We start from the raw sequence: 17400 nt of genomic DNA, 5'->3' as shown, positions 1-17400 counted from the left end.
GGCTCTCAGAGGGGTCCATGCTCATCTGCAGGCACCCCTTTTATGCATTTTTCTGCAAACCACTGATTTGCTTTTATGTGAAATGTAACTGATCTGGAAAAGGTTCAACAAAATGCTTTGTTCACCACAAAGTGAAAAATAGACTTTATTCATGTAACTAAACAATAAAATACACTTAAAAAGCAAGATGACCAACAGTCTGTATTGCTTGCTAAACTCACAACCCACATGAATAGGGTTCTTTCATAGCCAACCATACTGTCAGGTTGCTACATATATTTACATAGTACATCCTTGATGTGGGCCAGACACTGAAATCTAGTCAAATGTGTGACAGCAGGTGTATTCATGGTGGTTTGTTCCTACCTTTCTGTTTGATTGCTGTTTCTGTGTTCTGCATGACTGAACACTGAGCCAAACAGTAACACCACTTTTCTATCTTTGTGCACAATACACACACAGGCACAAACACACACAGAGGGGGGAAAAAAGTACAGTCCAATTTATTTACACCACCAGCTGTTCTCACCTCTCAAAACGGGCTATCAGAAACACTTCAGTGTGTCGGAGACAAGATGAACACAAAATTGAATCTCTTTTGCATTAATTAATCCAAGCTCCTTAATAAATATGAAATGAAGTGACAACACAGATGGGAAAATGGCTGTTTAAACACAGTGACATACTATATCCAAATATTGCAAAGTGAGTAAATGGTTAACATGGGCCCCTTTGGCCACACAGCAACAGTTGTGAGCCTGGGCATTTTTTCTGGGTCTGACCTTCATTTATCAGGTTGTTTATTCACCGAGGACTACACAGATTCCAGCCTGGCAGCATGGATGTGAGAACAGTTGATGATGGATTAACAGAGGAAGACACTTGGATCGGTTTAAAGCCAGGAGATGAACTCTGTGATTTGGTTCGTCCCGCTTCCCTCTAAAAGCTGCCACTTTCATTTCTGCTCCGGTTCTCATTTTTTGACACTCTATCCGTCAGCCCTCTGTTATTTTAAAAAAAATTTAAGCAACACATTTTCCATATTTATTAGCCCTTTATCTTCATCCTCAGCCACATATTCACAAGCAACCAGAGCCCCATCTCTCTTCTAATCCTGTTATCTGTCTTTATATTACTTGGTTTCTTTTCCATTATCTGTTCAATTTTTTTCTCCACCTTCATAAACAATTAATTTCTTCCTGCCAGGTGCAAGTCATATATTTCCTTCCATTTCTCCGCCCTTGTGTTCCTCATCTGCATGCTGTTCGCTCTTTATGCTCCTTTTCTTTCTCCATTCATTAATTCTTTCTTTCTCCGCGTCTGTGTTTTGAGTGGTTGTGTGTGGAATATAAACGTCACAGAGGAAAGATGTCATCTGATACAGTGTTTCCCCAGTTAGCTGTGATCAATGCGTCTTGTTGTCATGCTTGCTTCTCTTGACATCACAACAACTGATCAATATCTTTAGTATAAACACTCCCTGCTAACACTAACCTTCTCAGTGCGTGTGCTCACAGATCAGTCACAGTTGTCCCACTCCATTTACATCCAGCCCATTGACAAAAGAACTAGTAAAGAGAAATAATGCAACACGCCAGCTATAATTGAAACTGTAATGAAGGAGTAGCCCATTCACTAAAATGTAAAGGACTGAGGCTGCTGTATTGGTTTGGTCTTAAATTGGAAGAGCTTGTTGAAGGGATGTTCAGTTTGGAGTCAGTTTTAAACTGTGTGAAATGTTTATATGTAACTATACATTTACTATACACTAGTGTGCAAATGTTTTGGGCCACCTTCAATTGATTTTTATTTGAATGGGAAAATAGAAAGCAGGTGCAGTAATTTATTGAGAAGTGCAAACATAAAAAAGTGATAGTGTACAGTTCTACCAAGCTTGAAAGTCAGTATTTGGTATGACCAACTCTCCCACACTGTTTCAATAATATTCTGTAACTTCGGTCGTTGCTGTGCTTTTTTGGAAATCGAATTTCCCAGAGGAACCCACCCGAGGGATTAATAAAGTTCTATCTTATCTTATCTTACACACGCATAAGAGCTTGCATTTTAGTATGGCCCAAAGTATATACATATATTGATTCTTCTCATTTTGCTAACAAGCATTCTTGCATCCTCTCTCCCCCCCTCCCCCTCCCTGCTATCATGGAAGATCTAAGAATCATAAATGCACCTCGAAGAAATGAGCAGCCTACTGGAAGAGCAAAAATGCAAGGAAAACCTGATGTATCCTTCTTTTTCTCTCTCTCTTGCTATGAGAAGCAAATGTGATAGAAAGTAATACCAGTAAGGGAAATAAGAAGATGTGTCTAGCATAATGAAAAGCACCCCACTCTCCTGTGCTTAAAACATGCACCTACAGTGTTAATGTACCTACGACTCAATACAGTGCCTAAAAGACTCCTGTGTAGACATAAAGAGCACAGAGACACGGCTTAATTAAATTTGATGGTTCTCTGGTTGTGTCCATTTGTTTCCACTCTCCTTTGAACCTTCTGCTGCATGAGACATTTGTGTCTAAGGAGTTGCTTCCAGCTAGTTGTTCTTTTGCTTTTCTCACCACTGTTGAGACCATACGTGAAAGTCAGAGATGACATTTGGGAGCTATAAACTACACATTACATTAAACAGTTTTACAGAGGAATCGCTTCACGCACGACTTCTTTCTACTGCAGCTCGTGCTCTGCGCTGTCCTGTCTGCATTTGATTTTATGAGTTTTGCGGCGGCTCATAGAGTCGACATTAACTTTTTCTCTTGATTCATAGACAGTATTTCTCAGAAATAATAATTGAAAAGCTAAATGCGTTATTTAATACACTTTTCAAATCATAAAGGCTAAAGGTTCAAATGTAACAGTGTGTATTTGAAGCAGTAATAGATGGTAAAAATGAGTCCTTAGTTGGGGATAAGTGCACAGTTCTAATGCCTACACAAATTTTTCCAGGTAGCCAAACTCACCTTTCCTGATACAATCTTTTCGTAAATCTGAATAGGCTGGTCTGCAAAGAAGGGTGGGTAACCAGCAGCCATCTCGTATATCAGTACTCCCAAAGCCCACCAGTCCACAGCTTTGTTGTAACCCTGAAGAATACACGAGAAACAAAGGGCATCAAACATGTCCGCTAACAAACACTTCACACTACAATGTTCACAGGAAACAGCAAAAAGAAAGCTGTTTCACAGTCTAAAAGCTGATGAAGCAATTGCTTCCTAAATTTCCCCTGTTAATCTGCTTAACACTTACTTTACTGAGGATGATTTCTGGCGCCAGGTACTCAGGAGTCCCGCAAAGCGTCCAAGTTCGGCCTTTCACCCTTTTTGCAAACCCAAAATCTGTTACCTAAGAAACAGAATAAACAGCCCTTAGCCGCTAGTCGCATACGGGGAGAGCACTTTTAGAGACGCTAAGCAGCAAATGTTGTTGATGATGATTGAATACAAACATGTAACCCGTACCTGTATGTAACCTTGCTGGTCAATGAGCAGGTTCTCTGGCTTCAGATCTCGGTAGATGAGATCCAGCGAGTGAAGGTATTCGAAGGTCAGTACAATCTGCGCTGCGTAGAAGCGGGCGTGCGGTTCACTGCAAAAACAACATACGAGGCTCAATACTTAAAGTCTGGGAACAGCACATGGAGGCCTTTCATCAGAGTTAACACAACTCACCTGAATCTACCAATCCTCCTTAAGTGTGAGAACATTTCACCCCCAGGCACGTACTCCATTATCATATACAGATTGCTGTTGTCCTGTAGTGAGATGAGGAAAGACTTACTGACACGTAAAGCATGCACGCATAAACAAGCCGGCCAAATTACTACAGATAAACAACAGAAGTGGAAGGACACAAATGCGTACCTTAAAAGAGTGCTCCAGTCGCACCAGAAATGGAAAGCTGACGGCTTGGAGGATACGCTTCTCATTCAGTGTGTGCTCTATCTGCTTCAGCTTCACTACCTGTGAGGGATCAGGACATAGAAAGGTAAGAAGGGTGTCAAAAAGAAAAACAAATAAACAAAAAAAAAAACCCAAAACAATGATTACATCTCAGGACAGATTTCGATAAATTCAAATAACGCTGTGGAAAAGTAACCAAAAATGCACAGTATGGAAAAGGCCAATCAGAATAGCTGTGAGCAGTGTCGACCCATCGCGTAGTTCCATTTCTACGACGTGCTTGTCGGGCTACCCACAGGGTTTCAGCGGGTTTTGCAGTTATGATGTAGTTATGGCGTGAATTTCCCGAAACTTTGACATGTAAAGCTAGAAAGTGTCTTTTGACACTGAAAAACGTCTAAACTTCAACGTGACCTTCTGGAAATTCCAAAGCCAGTATTTGTAAGAACATATGAGAACAAATGGTTCATACAATCTTGGTATAAATGTTTTTGTACAAGGGATGCTACGATACCCAATTGAGTCATATTTATTTACTCTCTAATATACTCTTGAATTAGCTTCATCAAAAATACCGTACCTTCTGTTTGTCAAGTATTTTCATGGCGTAATGCTGACCAGACTCTTTGTGTTTCACCAACATGACTCGACCAAACGAGCCCGTGCCTAAAGTCTTCAAACGCTCGAAGTGATCCAACGCCGCAGTTTGCTGGGAGACAGAAGACCATGCCAGTTAGAGAACGATCACAATCCGTTTGTCCTTACAAGCCCCACATAGTTTTTTGCTAAACCTGAACTAAAAGGCCATCCCATATCAGTAACAAGATATTTTACTATGAATCGGACATATCGTCTTTTGTTTGAGGCACACTCATGGTGAACTTCTCTGACAGCATCTAAACATGTCGTGGCTTCGCTGCTGATTAAGTGACCTTGTTAATTTTCCATAAAAGGTGCTACATTAATCTGAGCACATCTCATTCAACACAAGTCTGAATGCATGCAGTTACATTAAGGGGCAAACACGTACAGTTGCTCGCGTGCCTCTTTCTAAGCAGCTCGGTGCGCTACAGAATGCCTTAAAAAGCAATTACATGTTCACATTTAAAACTTAATTTCACCAAATCTCTTCTAATTATATTAAGTTTGAGAAAATTGTCTATGATCTATCTATGCTGGTCCCTCTCTCTGAGTCAGGGGTGGGGTGGGTCGTTCGCTGTAGCACCCTGCGTGACACAGAGATCATGCTTCTTCTTAACAATGGCAAAAATGGATATTCAAAAGCGTGGTCGCAGTTCACAAGAGTAGGTTCCACATCGAGTCCTGCAACTAGTCTTAAGGGGAAAAACTGCACATGGCCTGTAGCACTCTCAGACACCATTTTCGTGTCTGAAAGTAGCCCCGAGGAACATCTGCATAAGCGATCCACGTCTGGATGACAGAATGCCGTCTCCTTAACAGCCTGATAAATCCAGCAGAGTTATATATTCTGCGACTGAAAGTGGCTGTCAACTGTATTATTACACACATACCCAGCAGAGGGCGAACTGCCCTTAAGAAATGAATGGGCTTTCATTAGTTTAGGGGCAGGCCTATTTCCATGACACTGACTATCTGAGTAAATGAGCGTAAGAAACATTAATCAAGTCACGATTCATTGTGAAATACGCTAACAATACAGTGCCTCAACACAACTAAAACTAAAGCATGCTACAAATAACAAAGTGACACAGTAATGAGGAGAAACTAAATTATGTCTCATCTCACCTGTGCTGGATTCTCCCATTTTTTCAGAAAATCTTCTTTGGCTTTGGCAAGAAACTCCTTCACTGCAAAGAGAAACAAAATTCCCATTCAGAGAGTTTTCACCCAAACCTAAATGAATTTAATAAGACTTTTATAAGGATATTGAAGCACTGGAGAGCAACATAACATGCTTGTGATGACTGGATGTCTGGATTTATCAGCTGCTGCCAGCAAGCAACAATGAAAGAGAACAAGCTAATACGTAGCACATAGTTAAAGTTGTCAAATTTGTAAATTAAAAAAAAAAAAATGCTATAGATGACCTTATTCACAGAATAGAGAAAATAATACAACATAACTATACGTAATAGCAAGACACAAATGAACAACAAAGCCAAATTGAAATAGTAAAGCTTTAAATAAACTGGAGCCTAAACAAACTTCTATTCATTCTAGTCTGTTCTTTTTTGTTCTTACAACTAAGTGATCAATTTCAAAGAATTCCAGGTTGGTTTCATTAAATCAACATTTCTGCCATCAAAGAACAACTTTGAGGTATCACTTCAGGCTTAGACTAAACAAACTCATCTTTTGAAGCCTCAAACGTCTTTGACTGCACACTGGAGAATAATGGAATAAGTAAAACGATATAAATCTGCATATATTTACAAATTCAATTTGAAAATACTGCTCAAAAGTCTGGGGTCACTTTGAATGTCCTTGGTGAAAAAAAATCTCATAAAACCTGAAGCTGATGAGAAATCTTGAAAATGATGATTCATGGAAGACTAATGGAAACACAGGCGTAAAGAGACTCATTTTCTGGCACACTACCATTGGAAGTCATGTTTCAAAGAGTCTTTGTTATATAAAACAAGTTTATCATGTTAAAGGTTATGCAGATCACGTCAGCGCTTGAACCCAAGCAATGCAGAACTAAGACTGATATTGCTATCAATATTTAGTGATTTAAAAATCCGGTATATGGATTATATTGACCAATACTTTTTCTTTGACACTTGTTATGTGTAGTTATGTATGTAGCAGTTTACATTCTGTCCCAATCGCCTCATTGTTGTTTGTGGTGTTCCAAATATGTGCTGGCAACCAAACAGCTGCTCTCTGACAGAAACTATGCCACATCAATTCATGTAAAATGGTAAAAGGCCTTTCTCAATTGCTTTTAATATTTTTCGAATGTTCATTTATCTGCCATTAGAAATGCAGAAATGAATAAATTGCTAATACTGAACACTGATAAATCAGTCAGGATGTAGTCAGCAAAGCCGAAATCCGCCTCTGCGTTTGAGTTTGTCAAAACGACATTGAAATAAATTTCTTTGTGTAATAAATTAAAGTTATTCCGTGTGGGACTTAATTTCCAAGACACTTAGTACACGCTTTTGTATGAGGACCTATGTCGTCCAAACCCCAGTGCAGTCTTATAGTAGTATTTAATGAAGGAAATAAGCCACTCAGATCAACAGTTTTCAGGGTTTTCCATTAGGTCATAGTACCTGGTACTTTTTTAGTGACTTCTCAGGTGGGGTTCCAAGCAATCCGAGGAGGTACTAAACTGTGACGTCAGATTTCATGCCGCTGACCAGCAGCTCGTTAGTGTCACCCATGAGAGCATCTTGTTTACGAAAGTCAAAAACGCCATTTTTGAAACCCGCAACGAGGGAAATGGCTACAAAAAACAAAAAAACAAAAAAAAAAACAACACAACCCAGTGATCCCCGAGTCTGATGACAAGCCACAGGTATATTCTTGTTATATTCGCCCACCTTTATTGTAGTGTTCGTGTCGCATGTTAGTTACGTCGTGGGATTGTAATGGAAAACCAGTCGATCCGAGTCGAATCGTGGCGAGTCAATCCGAGTAGGTTAGTTTAGGACTTAACTGAGAAAGGTAAGTACATCTAGAGAAACAATCAGCTGCACACCGAGTCCTGGCATTTATCCGTTAAGAAAGTCATTTTGTCCTGTTCTCAGGGAGTAGTACACACATTCATATGAAATCTTCAAGGTTTCTTTATCCTGCATTTAACAGGCTGCCTTTATCAGAACAAGAACACTAACAAGTTTTGGTAGAAGCATGTTTATTTTTTTTGGCTATTTTAGGACTCCAACCAACTAATGACAGTCATAACACTTGCACTCAGCTTAAATGGATGGAGATGACTTTTTCTTTAATTAAAAAAAAAGAAGAAGAAGAAAAAGACATTCCTAAGTGGTATACGTTTGAGTGGCATTGCAATCCTTTGGACAGACTGTAACAACTTTACACACACAGTCATATGAAGAAGTTCTTTTTCTCCCCTTATCTTTATGGGGTTAATCTCAGTGCTCTGTGGGAACATGTAGATAACCAACCCTTCCTCATTCTTCCTTAGTGTCATTGCACCGTGCACAGCTGCTGAGCTGAAGTGTGCTATTTATACTGTTAGTACTGGAAACAGAATGGTGACAGTTGTAGGCCGAAAACTGCTTTAGTAAAATTGAGTCCACTTTTCTGTGTTGCTGTTATTACAAAAACATAAATGAAGTGTGGAGAACGACTCAACGACTTTTAACGATCAGATTATAAGCTTAACAATTTTGACATCTTTTTAAAAGAATTGAATTCAAGCGAAAGCTAATGGATAGCAGTTACCTTAAAATCAATACTAAAACTACAAAAATGTACAAATCTCTTAAAAAAAATGTTAAGGCTTAAATGATCATGTGGAATTTCTGTCTGCTTTGGCGATCAATAGAACACAACAGCCTGGGGCACAGTTTAAATTAAGCCAGTCAACTGTCAATAATGAAAGTGCTCGGTCGTTTATTCATCAGCTTTGTGATACGGCTAATGTCCTTTTGGAGTGATGTCTGAATCAGAAAACTGAAAATTAATTATGAAAAACAAACAGCTACCTACTCATAAATGTCTCGTGCAAGCATTTGTGCATCTCTCTCTCTCACACACACACACACACACACACACACACACACAAACACACACCAAGAGAAAAGCTTAATTCTCATCTAGCAAACATCATTTCCTGCAAATTCTCAAAAGACCAGCAGCTCCAACAATTGGATGGGAGCAACAATGGCAAAGACTAAAGTTCCTATAAACATGTCAGGAGCACTGTGGCTCTCAGAGAGCAATGGAAGCAGAATGGTCACCAGGGAGAAAACATTTCCTGTGAAAGTTGCACAACTTCCACTTCCAAGCAGAAAAAGCCATTACTGGAATAACTTGGAACTGCGCAAAGGAGAGACATGGAAATAAGTTGCTGGCAGCTATATGGACACAGCAACAGGACTGGTTACAGTACCAATGGAGTACCAATGGAGATACAGCTGATCAAAAATAAATAAATAAATAAATAAATAAATAAATATATATATATATAAAATTTTTGTTTTAAATCCATGTTCTTACTCTCCTGTAGCTCCAAATTTCTTACCATCTGGGAGGACTATGGGTACCTCTGGTGCTGCAGCATCTGCCGAGCGCGACCCCGATTCACTTGAGCGTGAGGATGACTCCCTCTTCCCTGCATGCCTTCTGGAGCTCTTCCTGTCACACATTAGCCCTGCAAAGTCTCCCCTATACTACTTCTTGGCCTCTTCCTCACAGCCACTGACTCATGACCTATCCTCCCCCTCTGACAGCACTCTGGTCAAGTCAGCAGGCCCACACATCCACAAAAACCCAGCCAAAAGTCCCTGCCGGCAGTCTTCAGTCTTTCCTGTGACTTTCACTCTGCTGGAGACCAAGTTCAAAAAGTAGCATCCACCTCCAGTGTGCACTCATAGTATGGAGAACAGTGCTGCTCCCGTTAGATTCGAGCAGATCAATTGGTCCCTTGCTTGGTTTGTATCAATATTTATTCTGTACACAAAGTACTCACTGCTGTTCCCTCTCATGTCTCTCTCTCTCTCTCACACACACACACACACACACACACACACACACACACACACTATATTGATCTAAACAGGGGCATAATCATCAGGGGGAGGGGGCATAAAACACTAGCTGGTATATTTATCCAACCCAGAGATGAAGTCCTATGGAAAACTAGGCCTAAGCAAGTACCCTTGAGATGAACTAGACACATCTAGCAGCAGCTAAAACTTTCCCCAATTAGCACAACCAATCAGATGTCACTGATGAAAAACTTTCAGAGATGATCTGGGTGTTTCAGAAACATAAAAAGTGGCACTCTCAGGAGACGCTAGCAAAACAGGAAGGCACAAACCACAGTGAACCCCCCTCCACCACCCCTGCCCGGGACACACACACACACACACACACACACACACACACACACACACCAGAGTCTGTTGTTTAGTGCCAGGGTTGAATTGATCCTCCAAAAATCAATCCCACATCTCTCCCCTGGGCCTCACTGCCCCACTCTGACGCAGGAATAGAGGGGTTATATTAGGGCGAGTTGACCGACATTAAACCGCAAAGCGCGCCAAAATCAGGTGTGAGTCTACACCAGGCCTTGTTCAGATAGCATACAAGCCTTTGTGGTGAATAAGAAAGCAGTAAATGAGCAAACAGAGCTGTATGTAAAATGGAAATGAGATCAAATGCTTGTAAAAGGTGAGAACTCGGCTTTTAGCCATGAAATGAAAACAGGGAGGGGACAAATACTGACAAAGTCATGAATGTGGAGTGTTTTACCATCTTAAACAGAGCAGATGTGTTAATTTACTGACCAATTCAGGAGCAAGCGAGCTGACAGCCAGTCATGAAGTGTGGGATCAATCTTATTTTCATGCATGATATACATTTTTGCCAAATAATGCAATATCAGAGAGACAAAACAAAACAAAAAACATTAACGGACACAAGGAGCACCCTGAAGTGTACTGAGAGGGAAGCTGCAGTAAAGGTACACCCCTAACTCTGACGGTTCTAATCATGAGACGCAAAAACTAATAGAAGCCAACCTAGCCAGGAAGCATAGCAATCTGTTATCAGCAGTGAGGACAGTAAAGACAGATGAAAGTTGAGGAAAATACAGCAGCGATACTCCCAGAGAGGAGAGGAGATGTGCCCGCCGTTTAGAGGTTTTGCAAAAGGAGACTACTTCACATTTTGTCATGTTGCTTCCGTGCTCCGAGATTAACCATGGGTGGAGCTCATGTAGCTCCTACACACATATAGACAGGAAACTAGGTGAGGCAAAAGCAATGCGTTACCCGAGGCTAATAAGTACTTTCTTTTTCCTGGCTACAGAATGTGTGCCACAAAATCTGGAAAAGTCAGTCAGAGAGGAGTTGGTTTTAAAGCTAGCTCATGTAGCTGCTTACTTTGTTAAAAACAAAACAAAAAAGCAAAAGAGAGTAGCATTAAAAGCATAAAAGGAAGAATTTAAGACTAATAAAGTCAGTACAAGAGGAAATTCTTTGTTTAACATGTGATGTTATTTATATACGCGTTTCATATATTTTTACAGTCCTTATAGGAAGTAGTTAGTGTAAAGGACTAAAAGGACTGGAGTCCTTTGCGTTCTGAACTGTCACCTGGCTGTGGTCTTCTGCTTCAAGGTTAAGCGTGTTTAGAGAAGCTCTTCTGCTTACATTGGTTGCAACAAATTGGCTATTTGAGTAAGTGTCATCTTCCCATCAGCTCAAAATGCTGGTCTCCTCTGACCTCTAGCCTCTCAGTAAGGCATTTTCACGCAGAGAACTGCCACTCACTCAATATTTTCTCAATTTTTCATACCACTGTCTGTAAACTCCAAAGATGCCTGTGAAGGAAATCCCAGTATATCAGCAATTTCTGAAACACACCAACATCAACCACCTCGCCAATGTCAAAGTCACTTAAAATCACCTTTCAGCTCTAGCAGATCCTCCTGACCTCAGTCTAAGGCTCTGTTAATGAATTTGCAGGAGATGGTAACGGCCATGTTTAAACGCCTAATAAATGTATTAATTAATTACCATCTGATCGGTTGATTACATATTTGCCTCAAAAAGCACTTTAACAAGTATGCCCAATAAACTGGCCATCGAGTCTATATAGTTATGCCACCCAGGTATTTTCAAGTACATTTCCACTCCAATGAATGTCACATGCAGGTAAAATGTCTATAACCATCAGCTTCATTGTGTAATTTCAGCTTGAGAACTGCTGCATATTTCAATCATCCATGGCAGACAAAATTAAGCAAGTGAAAATACCCCACATTTTGAGAACAGGTATAGGAGATTTTGTGATGCATGCATGCTGCTGGATCTCAGGGTTATTTAGCAGCGAGTGTCAGTTTGCCGTGTTATCAGTTTAGTGCTCTAAGCTTGCCTGAGATGTCTGATTGGCTTTCAACACTGAGGTCAACTGATAAGCAGTGCAGGCTTACGACACACACAAAACCCCCCAAAAAACTTTAAGCATTACACAAATCAGCTGCATGCAGAGCAGGGGCAGGTCATGAACCCCACAGATATTTATAGACGGAGTTGTACTTGTATTGAGTGCTACCTCATTATATTGTCATAGTCAAAACACACACAAGCACACAAACATCCTGTGTCATAACTGCTTAACCGACCAAGGTTTTGCTCATACTTACTGGACCCACTGATCGCCCATTAGCAATTTTTTTTCTTACAACAAAATGCTCACATACTTTAAAAATACATGCAGTTTTTGACCCTTATACTATAAGTTGCAGCAATACCTCTCTTCAAAAGGACTATGCATGACCAGTCATCTGCGTGTTTAAATGCTGCAGCCCTTGCAAGCCGCCACCAGAAATACTACTCAGTCAAACATCATCTGATTAATGAAAAGCATTAATGGTTAAAAGATGCTCCCATCATGCCACCCACCCCCTAACATGGTCTGCAGCTCAGACAGACGGCTGTGGCCCCTTTCTCTCTCCCTCTCTGTGATGGGAAGTTTTAAACAAGCGAGATGTTAAGTAAGCAGATGACAGCTGCTGAACCAGTGCAGTTGTGCCACACTTTGATGTTGGATCTTAATGGTCGTGTATCGGCTGACGCCAGCAAGGAAAAAAGGCTGGTAGTGCAAGGACTGCTAACTAATCTGACTGCGTGTGCGTGTCTCAATGACACAATGTGTCACACATTTCAGCAACATTTACAACGTGATTTGATTGTCGAATGTTGATTTGAAATACATATGCAAAGGTTTAACCGACGTTTAACCTCAACCGTTTGACTGTGCTCGGTTTATCTTGTGTTTTCATGCGTCCATGGTTGACTAGTCTGCTTTTTTCTCCTGTTCACGAGACTAGTAAACTACTCGCTACTCAACTTTTCACCCTGCCTCTAATTCTGCTCGTGTTCCTTTAACGCCTTCCCCTCCCCCCTCCACTAAAAATCCAGTCTCCTCTCACTAGTGAGCAGGTCCAGCAAAAATGAGATAACACCGAGCTACGTTTGCCTGCAAGCACGAATCATGACACTTGGCAAAGACGTAGAACATGGGCAAGAGGAAAAGAGACAGGATGAACATTTTTAAAACTGCGAAATAGGGCGTTGGCATTGGCCTTGAGTGTCGAGGACACGCCCTAAGACACTTGTAAGTTCTCCGCACGTGCATTATCTGGGGATGCCAGCTTAGTTTAGGTTGCTCTGTAGCATAAAAGGTACAAAGAAAACAACAATTAAACCCGGTCCTTATTCATAAGTCTCCAATCTGTGTTAAAGATTTTCATAATTTCTGATTTGTTCTCAGTATTATCATTTTGACACAGCCCTGGCTTGTGGACACATCAAAGATAGCATTTTGCATGGCTGACGTTAAGAGAGTTTTTTCCTATTGTTATCGGGACACTGCCATCGTAAGTGAATTACAAAGCATAACGTTAAATCATAAATCAGTTTCTTAGACAATGCAACAATTATGATTTTACTCTTGGCGATCTGTGTTGGGTAAAGTACTCAATAAAATAGCGATAGTACAAATCAAAATCCATTTGATTTTATACAGCAAAGTGTACACAATTTGAACACATTCACTTGGGATAAGATTTAAGATCAAGAATATTTGGGGGGGTTTTGTGTTTTGTTTTTTAGATGGATGCTGAAAGTGATTGTGCTTTAAAAATGGGCATGAAATCACTTAAAACCTATCTAGGCAACGTAGGTTTAAAAGAAAAAAAACTTCCAAAGCTGATGCACTTATGACACTCTGGATGTCATGTAAAGTAACTTTCACAAAGCCGTTATGTAAATATGTTGCAGGGTGATGTTATTAAGTTACAAAAAAGAAGAAAAAAAAAGACTGAACTGGCCAATAAGGCTTTTTGCCAGTTCAGAAGCAGCATGTTTTTCCTAGTGAGAGGGAATAACTGCCTTATAAGTAGACTTGGCTGAGTTTTTTTTTGTTCATGCACAAAAAAAAAACAAAACCCCAACCTTTAAAACACACTAACGCAAAGCGAACGTTTTGCAAAGCCCAATGAGAGCACTTGAAGTGTGAAGGTACAGAAAAATGTCTTAAACTAGAGTCAGGAGGACAGTGACAAAAGCATAAGAAAGCCAAAGGGAAAAAAAAAAAGTTTATGTTGTGTAGTTTTAGCCTGAGTGTTTTGCTGTGCAGCACAGTGCACAGAGAACTGCCCCCCTTTTCACTGTAACTATAAAAAAAACAAGTGGTAACTGAGCAGACACAAATATCAGGGTGCTCTGCTCTGCGGATGTATTTTTATACATGAACGTTAGACACTCAATCGCCCAGTTCAAGAGATTAATTTAGTGCAACATTATCGAGAAAACACAGCTTGGTTATCTGTCAGACATTTCCCCTCTGCCTGTGAAGGACTAAGCTAAAGGGACATAGCATGAGCTACAGCTCCACCCCTAACCCACGCTACTGCCCAGCTCCAGAATAAAAACTCACTCCAGTTGCAAGCCTCTAGCTCCTCCTGTGGTCGGTCATGTCTGCCATCTCCACTGCCTATGTCCCCTAGACAGGGTCCAGCTCGATGAAACAGCCTTCCTGCCAGCTTGTGAATTACAGACATCACACAATGCTGGAGGGAAGCCAGCTGATGTCCCGTGTAGACTTTTAAAAACTGCTGTACGTCCCGATATTTTACCAAGGAGGAATTCCACAAAAATGCTCAACTAACGTCGTCTTAAAGGCCCAAACTTTAAGCTATCCTTGTATGGCTGTTTAGTCTATAGAGCAGAAGAGGCGATGACCAACTGTGCAGAGCCTGGGCTGGAACTTCCTTGCTCCTTCACTTCCTACTGCTGTTCACTTGTCTGTCCGCCCTGCTTCTTCCTGTGGGTCAGCTCTGCACAGCAGTTCAGTGTCTCACTTGCCTGCCCAGCCTGGAAAGTTCGGACGCGACACGTGTTAAACACCTGGACCAGCTCTCAACACTGTCCTTCCATTTTACGTAGGAAACAAAGGCGGCTGCCATGTTGCCCTTAATCTCTAGCTGCTCTATGGAAAATGATGCTTCTGGGTGTGGCCTTTCAACCCCTTGCCTGCACCTGTCTCTGTAGATCAGACTGATAAAGATGTGAAGTATGACAAAGTATGAAAAGACCTTCCGGCAGCAGTGCCTCCTCTGTCAATGTTTTTAACCTACTAATCCGTCAGTTTCCTTTACGTCTACAACCCTGAGGAAAAAAAAATTAAAAATCTTTGAGCCAGGGCTCTTGAAAGCCTTGGCCTTGTTACATGGGTAACAGTACAGTAGAGAGCCTAGAGGCCATTCTTCACACTTACTCTCTACCAGCAGCAAGGAGCTGACATTCATTTAACAGGTACCCGTTCAGACTTTGCACACTTGAGTGTCATTTATGGTGTTATGGAAACATAAAACAGTGTCCTCTCAAAACTTTTCTGCAACCCTGTGATCCAGACTATGAAAAAGGAACTTCAAATGTTTTGACTGAGTTATTTTCATAAGAAATTAAGTCGTTTTTAAAAATACTTATTATTGTATATGATTAACATTTCTTTGGGGGGTTTTATTCTACTTTTGTTGAAGAACTTTTTTATAAAAACAACAACAACAACAACAACAACAAATATATACTAGACAAAAACAAACAAATAAGATGGTCCAAGATCACCTCTTTCTCCACATTACACAGACTCCGTGACGCATACAAGTGCCCTTGTTCTAAATGCCGCTCATCACATGTTGTTCAAGAGACTCCTCAACTCCCAACTTGGTGCCTGCAGACAAATTGCCCTCATGCATCATATGACCCTGTCCTGGTGGCATTATTTTCCTCCCTCCACTGATAACAGTTATTTTTGCTCTATGAGAGTCACTGCATTAAGATCTCACTCATCACTTAATGTAAACATCCTAATGTAAACATAACCTCCTAAGACCCGAACTCTTCCACGGCATGCATTTTTAATTTCTCTTTGATATTTGGGCATTTTTTAAACCTTATTTTTGTTTTTAAGAAAAATAAGAGCCATATATGAGGATATTCATTTAAAAATTTGATAGAACAGTAGCAGTATAATGTACTCGTAAGTGGATATCAGGCCCATGTAGAGCAAAATTGAGTATTTTGGTCTAAATAACCCAAAATATGATGTCCACATATGTGGACGACAGGTCCTAGGAGGTTAATGTAAACATCCAAAGTAGTATGTGCATCTCTCCTCTGGCTTCAAAAACAGAGAAGAAAGTTTTATTTTTCTGAAGCGATTCTAAGAAGTGCACAAGAAAGCAGCTGCACAGTGGGCTTTGTGTTTGCGGTGTTATTGTCGGCTTTCATGACCTGATGTGAAGACCTAAAAAACACAAACCGCAAGGAAACCTATGACTGTTGTATGAGGCCAATTGTTTTCATCTTCACTGGTAACTCTGAATATAACCTCGGGCTCGCAGTCACGAGCTTTCCCACAGGATGAGCAGAGAAAATGAATAACATCCCCTGCTGTTCCGATGAGATGACCGTGGCCTCACAGTAAAACAACTTTGGCTGAAAGTGTATGACAGTGTATGAGGTGAATGACCACGGGTGGGTGTCCTTCGTGGGTCTAGGTTGACAAACACTTCTTCATATTAGAGAAAATCCGTTGCAGCATTTTAATGTGGTCTCATTATGGATGCACTGTAGGGATGCTAGGTTGTATACTCCATATGTACCTGTCATTATGGGAAACAGGAAATGACTATAGCAAAACGATCTAAGGGGCAGACGGCATGATCGGGCTAGCTGCTTCAACTTAGAGGTAAAGGGTACAACTCACCGCTCTCCATCTCATTGCCCTTCTTTGCTGTGGGCGTGTTGCCCATGATGGCAGGCTGATGGTGGAGTCCCTTGGCTCGGAATCAGTTTTCCTTTGCGAGTCACTGAGTATTACACCGTTAACGCAAGTCACTGGACTCAATGAAGCTGACAGCTAGCTACTAGCTGACAGCTATCATTATTGACTAAATGTAAATGTAGATCAAAGCAGTACTCTTCCGTTGTGACTTCAGGGAAACTCAGAAGACTGCCCCAAGCGTTAGCCGCTTTAAGTTAGCTCAGCTTAGCGCGTTAGCTCGCAGAGATAGCCAGCGGATGTCAGCTTGGTAGCGTTAGCTCGTCGATTTCTCCAGCAAGCACGGACAAATCAACTTGTCAATTAGTTGTTATTTATTTCCACAGACGGCTTGGTTTTGTACCAAAAAAAAAAAAAACTCAAGTCCGGGCACAGATCGTCGAAAGCCACTTCCGTCTGTCTAACTAGCAAGCTAAAGTTAGCTTCTGAGCGTTCCTCGCAGTCTGGCC

The 17400-nt window shown here is 40.9% G+C and overlaps 1 protein-coding gene across 3 annotated transcripts in view; it reads right to left on the bottom strand.

Annotated features, from left to right (window-relative positions):
• The window catches only part of prkacaa (protein kinase, cAMP-dependent, catalytic, alpha, genome duplicate a), a 22326-nt gene extending 4988 nt beyond the window's left edge, over positions 1-17338 (bottom strand). Inside the window, exons 1-8 of one of the 3 annotated variants that reach the window (XM_005942271.3) lie at positions 16877-17338; positions 5681-5742; positions 4494-4622; positions 3875-3973; positions 3683-3765; positions 3473-3599; positions 3261-3356; positions 2975-3097 (exon numbers count right to left, since the gene is read on the bottom strand). In XM_005942271.3, coding sequence (XP_005942333.1) covers positions 2975-3097; positions 3261-3356; positions 3473-3599; positions 3683-3765; positions 3875-3973; positions 4494-4622; positions 5681-5742; positions 16877-16922 — 765 coding nt within the window. In that variant the 5' untranslated portion in view covers positions 16923-17338. Of the gene's footprint in view, positions 1-2974; positions 3098-3260; positions 3357-3472; positions 3600-3682; positions 3766-3874; positions 3974-4493; positions 4623-5680; positions 5743-9116; positions 9924-14542; positions 16069-16876 lie in introns of those variants that run through there. The other 2 variants (XM_005942270.3, XM_005942269.3) reach the window with 2 other exon arrangements.
• Between the last annotated feature and the right edge of the window lie 62 nt (positions 17339-17400).

Source organism: Haplochromis burtoni, unplaced genomic scaffold (assembly GCF_018398535.1).
Source record: "Haplochromis burtoni strain Fernald_Lab_line unplaced genomic scaffold, NCSU_Asbu1 Contig_335, whole genome shotgun sequence".
Taxonomy (NCBI): Eukaryota; Metazoa; Chordata; class Actinopteri; order Cichliformes; family Cichlidae; genus Haplochromis; species Haplochromis burtoni.
Note: the sequence above shows the minus strand (reverse complement) of the source record. Positions and strands in the feature narration are given on the sequence as shown.